This window comes from Anguilla anguilla, chromosome 8, assembly GCF_013347855.1.
Source record: "Anguilla anguilla isolate fAngAng1 chromosome 8, fAngAng1.pri, whole genome shotgun sequence".
Lineage (NCBI taxonomy): Eukaryota > Metazoa > Chordata > Actinopteri > Anguilliformes > Anguillidae > Anguilla > Anguilla anguilla.
The window spans coordinates 55,109,849-55,116,662 of NC_049208.1; the positions used below are offsets into that span (position 1 = coordinate 55,109,849).

Below are 6,814 nucleotides of genomic sequence, written 5' to 3' on the forward strand. Positions count from 1 at the left end.
GGGCGCGCGTCTGTTTCGCTGGCGGGCGTGTGTCTGTGCCGTTACAGATGGGCGGTGATTATCGCTCACCGCAGCACCCGACTGGTGCCTCTGGGAAAACACGGCGCGACGGGTCATTTACCAGAGACCCCCCCCCCCAACCACACCCTAATAACCACCCCCCCTCACCCCCCTCTCAGACCACATCGGAGTACACCAGGGGAAGGAGGAGGAGGAGTTCACCAGGAGAAGGGAGAGGAGGAGGAGTTCACCAGGAGAAGGGAGAGGAGGAGGAGGTCACCAGGAGAAGGAGGAGGAGGAGGAGTTCACCAGGAGAAGGAGGAGGAGTTCACCAGGAGAAGGGAGAGGAGGAGGAGTTCACCAGGAGAAGGGAGAGGAGGAGGAGGTCACCAGGAGAAGGAGGAGGAGGAGGAGTTCACCAGGAGAAGGAGGAGGAGTTCACCAGGAGAAGGGAGAGGAGGAGGAGGTCACCAGGAGAAGGAGGAGGAGGAGGAGTTCACCAGGAGAAGGGAGAGGAGGAGGAGTTCACCAGGAGAAGGAGGAGGAGGAGGAGTTCACCAGGAGAAGGAGGAGGAGGAGTTCACCAGGAGAAGGAGGAGGAGGAGTTCACCAGGGGAAGGAGGAGGAGGAGGAGTTCACCAGGGGAAGGAGGAGGAGGAGGAGTTCACCAGTGGAAGGAGGAGGAGGAGGAGTTCACCAGGGGAAGGAGGAGGAGGAGGAGTTCACCAGGGGAAGGAGGAGGAGGAGGAGTTCACCAGGAGAAGGAGGAGGAGGAGGAGTTCACCAGGAGAAGGAGGAGGAGGAGGAGTTCACCAGGGGAAGGAGGAGGAGGAGGAGTTCACCAGGGGAAGGAGGAGGAGGACTGCTTTATGAAGTGAAACGGCACTGCATCCGAACATCTAAAAGCAGAGCGTGTTACCATGGCAGCAGATGGCGGGAGTGCGTACAGCGGGACAGCAGCACAAAGCGCTCACTCACCCGTTTGTGCTTTACGCAGCAGACACACTCTGTGAGCCCTCGGTTTCCCACAGTAATGGTCTACATTTACTCCTGCGTTCAATAGATTCAGCTGAAATTCAGACAATATACGCCTACGTTTAATTCATTAGGCCTACAAGCCTAAACAGCCTCCTGAAATGACACATTTTCCCTTTTCTTGGAGCTCATTAAAATCTCAGTTTGGATACTAAGATACATCTTTCCAGCCTTTGATACGTCCAGGACTGTTTTTTTAAAAAGCGGATCGTTTGTGCGAATTCCGCGGAAAGAACAGCATGACAGGCCTGACAGAAGAACGCAACGCGACTAAACTTTACATCGCATCGCATCGCCGGGACGATGTTGCTAAATATACTTCAGAGGACACAAACTGGCGTTTTTAAAGACGGCTTTTTTGGGGGTGTTTAAAAGCGAGATCTCCGCCAGCAGCAAGAGGCGCAACAAAACGTTTTTTCCCGGTTAATACGCGCCTTGAAACCGCCAAGCCCGCGAAACATCAGACGGGATTGACAAGAGCTCTCCAATAAACAGCCTTCGCTCCCGTCTGCCCGACAGCTCCGCTGCCAGGAGGCGGCTCTCCAGGAACGAGAGATTATTTTATTATTTTTTGAAATGATTTTTGGCCTCGTGTTTCGGGGGGTGGGGGTGGGGGTTGGGTGGCGAGAGGCTGCGAGTTTGAACAGGAAGCCCGTCCTGCGGGGCTGAGCAGGGACAGGTGAGGAAAGGGCACGCCAACCGGGAAACGCTGTTTAACAGCAACACCCCCTTATTGCACAGAATGTACTTCACCAACATGACCGAATGAAAATTAATCACAGCAACAATAATGCAAATACTCTTTCAAGTCAAAGGGGCATATCGGGCACCTGGGGCAAGAAGGGCAGGTGCTTGGGTGGTCGAGTGCCCGACCCAAACACACACACACACACACACGCACACGTACACACGCACGCGCACGCACGCACACACACAAACGCATGCACGCACGCACGCACGCACGCACACATACACACACACACGCTATTTAATACTAATCACCTTGGAGCTCACCCAATGTGCACAACCCAGACTCGGGTTCGAGAAGTGCGGCTCTACGAGATGCTGCCCCACACACACACCTGACTGAACAGAAAAACGACACGTCTGCAGCATGTTTAAATATGTAAAATATGGCTCTCTGCCAGGGCCGAATAACCTGGACAAAGGGAGCCCAGAGAGATCAATCACCACGCTGAGAAACAGGTGCGTGGACTGAACGTGACGCGCAGTGACGCCCGAGCATCGCCATGGTTACGGCAGCGCTCCCCCTGGTGGTCGTCCTGCGCGATGACAGTTAATTCAGTGTGTTCGCGCAACAGCTGCAGCTGCATGAACAACCATTATCTATACCTGCTTATCCTGGGCAGGGAGCATCCATTATCTATACCCGCTTATCCTGGGCAGGGAGCATCCATTATCTATACCCGCTTATCCTGGGCAGGGTCCATCCATTATCTATACCCGCTTATCCTGGGCAGGGACCATCCATTATCTATACCCGCTTATCCTGGGCAGGGTCCATCCATTATCTATACCCGCTTATCCTGGGCAGGGTCCATCCATTATCTATACCCGCTTATCCTGGGCAGGGGCGGCGGGGGCTGCTGGAGCCAATCCCAGCATGCATTGGGCAATTGGCAGGAATACACCCTGGACAGGCCGCCAATCACACCACACACTCTAATTTAGAGTCTACAATTACCCTACCGGAGTTGGAAACCGGAGTACCTGTAGGAAACCCACACGGACACGGGGAAAACATGCAAACCACACACAAAGGCCCAGGCCAGATTCGAACCCAGGACCTTCTTGCTGTGAGGTGACAGTGCTACCCACTGCACCAGCGTGCTGCCCCATGGCCCATCCAGTGCTCCAAAATTATGGCACAGCTCGGTTTCCTCCCCCTTCTCCTTCACATGGGAACCCAGACTCAGTTCATCATGTGACCAGCCCTAGAACCCGAGCCGCCGCCACCGCTGCTGCGCTCAGGGCTGGATGGGAGCTCGCAGGTCTCTGTTCTCCGCTCGCAGGTCTCTGTGCGTTTAAGATGCTGACACGCTTCGTCTGCGCTGGCTGCTCTATTTCTGTATCCCTTTCAGCCCAGCGAGCAGCTGCCAGAACAAAGCGTGAGAAAACCACACAGCGAACCGCGCTAATATTAGCCACCCTGTCTGAGCACGTCAGGACCTGCCATCCTGCCTGAGCACGTCAGGACCTGCCACCCTGAACACATCAGGACCTGCCACCCTGAACACATCAGGACCTGCCACCCTGAACACGTCAGGACCTGCCACCCTGCCTGAACACATCAGGACCTGCCACCCTGAACACATCAGGACCTGCCACCCTGCCTGAACACGTCAGGACCTGCCACCCTGAGCACATCAGGACCTGCCACCCTGCCTGAACACATCAGGACCTGCCACCCTGAGCACATCAGGACCTGCCACCCTGAGCACATGAGGACCTGCCACCCTGCCTGAACACATCAGGACCTGCCACCCTGAGCATGTAAGGACATGCCACCCTGAACACGTCAGGACCTGCCACTCAGGAGTACCGTGGCACAACAGGACCTACTGAACACAGACCAGTGACATCCTGACTACCCACGGCCAATGGGAGGATCTCTGCCACACCGTTTCCATGACTACTTTTAAACCATTATGACATCAAGACGGGCATTGTGCGTAACAGACCAGGGTCAAATATGTATTTGTTTTGGATTCAAATACTTTTCTACGCGTTATTGATCTTGTCTGGTGTATTGGAACCAATGAAATACTCTCAAAAAGTGCAAAACCCCGCCTTCTGGTCATATAGGCAGGCTCAATTACACCAGGCAAGATCAATAGAGCACAGAAAAGTATATGAATCCAAAACAAATATTTATTTGACCCAGGTCTGGTGGGTAATGTAGACCTTACACGTATTGAAGCCCAAAGGTGCTTTGGGTAACGTAGAGCTTACAGGTATTAAAGCTCATATGTGCTGTAGGTGATGTTTATATAGTTTGTATTTTACAGGGTGTGAAAGTATGAAAGCCTACAACCCTGTTCAGCACTGCAGAGAGAATCTGCACTGAATGCACTACAGAATCTCTGTGCATTTACAGACAGGAAATCTACACACTATTCAGGCAGAGCTTACAGAAGCAGAGAGAAAGACAGAAAGATGACACCCCAGCATCTGATAAACACCTCGCCCTGCTACGCCTCAGCCGGGTGTGAGAGGGAGAGAGAAAGAGAGAGATGGAGAGAGCCGGAGGAAGAGAGGGAGGGAGGAAGAGAAATGAGAGGAGGTGTGTGAGTTGACAGAACTGAATGCACACTAACCCATGACCATATTGCTGAAGACATCACACTTAGAAAAAACTGGAGAGAAAGTGTTTCCGCATGGACCAACCGGCAAACTCCAGATCTGCTCCTAATGGCGGATGGATTCTGAATAGTGATGTATTTCAGAAGTGAAATGATGGTGCTGGGTTAACCTTTGTAGCCAACAACACCATCAAAGACACCAGCTAACAGTTCACATAATGCTGATCCAGGAGAATGTTCAACAACTGCCATCACACACTTCATCACACCCTGCTGACCCCCTGTCCGCACCGTGAACACAGTCCGTTTACCTCTGGGGTTCTGATAAGGGCATACTTCTGTAAACCACCCCCCCTTCACGAGGGAGAGAGACAAAGGGAGAGAAAGAGACAGAGGGAAAGAGTCAGAGACAGAAAGATGGGGAGAAAGACAGAGGGAGAGAGAAAGAAAGAGAGAGAGAAGGATGGGGGATAAAGACAGAGAGAAAGAGACACAGAGGGATAGAGAGAAAGCGAGGGGGGGGGGGAGACAGATGCAAAGCAAAGGTAGCCATGGCCTTCAGTGCTCAGTGCAGTAATGACTTCTATTGAAATGCTGCAGTCTGGTTTTGTAGCTGATCAGTGTGTGCTGATGTTTACACACACACACACACACACACACACACACGCACGTATTCCACACAGTGGCCTGCAGGCGCTTATGCGTTTGCCTGGCGCGGGTTGCCGTGGCGACTCACCTGCATTCCCCAGCAGGAAGTCCAGGAAGCGGTAGGTGTAGGCCACGCCCACCTTGGTCTCCACCTGTGGTCTCCTGAGGGTGGAGTAGATCTTCCCTGGGCTGTCCTCCTCAGAACGCTTCAACCTGTGCAGTCCGCACCCCATCGTACCTGCACACACACACCTGAGAGAGAAACACACACACCTGGACTCTTAGAGACACACATCGTACCTGAGAGAGAAACACACACACCTGGACTCTTAGAGACACACACTGCACCTGTACACACACACCTGAGAGAGAAACACACACACCTGGACTCTTAGAGACACACATCGTACCTGTACACACACACACACACCTGAGAGAGAAACACACACACCTGGACTCTTAGAGACACACACTGCACCTGTACACACACACACACCTGAGAGAGAAACACACACACCTGGACTCTTAGAGACACACACTGCACCTGTACACACACACCTGGAGAGAGAAACACACACACCTGGACTCTTAGAGACACACACTGCACCTGTACACACACACACCCGGACACAAACACATTTCACCTGTACACACACACACACACCTGGACTCTTAGAGACACACACTGCACCTGTACACACACACCTGAGAGAGAAACACACACACCTGGACTCTTAGAGACACACACTGCACCTGTACACACACACCTGAGAGAGAAACACACACACCTGGACTCTTAGAGACACACATCGTACCTGTACACACACACCTGAGAGAGAAACACACACACCTGGACTCTTAGAGACACACATTGCACCTGTACACACACACACACCTGAGAGAGAAACACACACACCTGGACTCTTAGAGACACACATTGCACCTGTACACACACACCTGAGAGAGAAACACACACACCTGGACTCTTAGAGACACACACTGCACCTGTACACACACACACACCTGAGAGAGAAACACACACACCTGGACTCTTAGAGACACACATCGTACCTGTACACACACACACACCTGAGAGAGAAACACACACACCTGGACTCTTAGAGACACACACTGCACCTGTACACACACACCTGAGAGAGAAACACACACACCTGGACTCTTAGAGACACACACTGCACCTGTACACACACACACACCTGAGAGAGAAACACACACACCTGGACTCTTAGAGACACACACTGCACCTGTACACACACACACGCCTGAGAGAGAAACACACACACCTGGACTCTTAGAGACACACACTGCACCTGTACACACACACACACCTGAGAGAGAAACACACACACCTGGACTCTTAGAGACACGCACTGCACCTGTACACACACACCTGGACTCTTAAAGACACACACTGCACCTGTACACACACACACACCTGAGAGAGAAACACACACACCTGGACTCTTAGAGACACACACTGCACCTGTACACACACACACACCTGAGAGAGAAACACACACACCTGGACTCTTAGAGACACACATTGCACCTGTACACACACACACCCGGACACAAACACATTTCACCTGTACACACACACACACACCTGGACTCTTAGAGACACACATTGCACCTGTACACACACACCTGGAGAGAGAAACACACACACCTGGACTCTTAGAGACACACACTGCACCTGTACACACATACCTGGAGAGAGAAACACACACACCTGGACTCTTAAAGACACACACTGCACCTGTACACACACACACCCGGACACAGAC

At 52.4% G+C, this 6,814-nt stretch overlaps 1 protein-coding gene across 4 annotated transcripts in view; it reads right to left on the reverse strand.

The window, feature by feature from the left end:
* Positions 1–6,814, reverse strand: part of rftn1a (raftlin, lipid raft linker 1a) — a 30,015-nt gene that overhangs the window by 17,176 nt on the left and 6,025 nt on the right. For 2 of the 4 annotated variants that reach the window (XM_035429054.1, XM_035429053.1), the window contains exon 2: positions 5,095–5,258. In XM_035429054.1, coding sequence (XP_035284945.1) covers positions 5,095–5,239 — 145 coding nt within the window. In that variant the 5' untranslated portion in view covers positions 5,240–5,258. Of the gene's footprint in view, positions 1–5,094; positions 5,259–6,444; positions 6,462–6,814 lie in introns of those variants that run through there. The other 2 variants (XM_035429052.1, XM_035429051.1) reach the window with 2 other exon arrangements.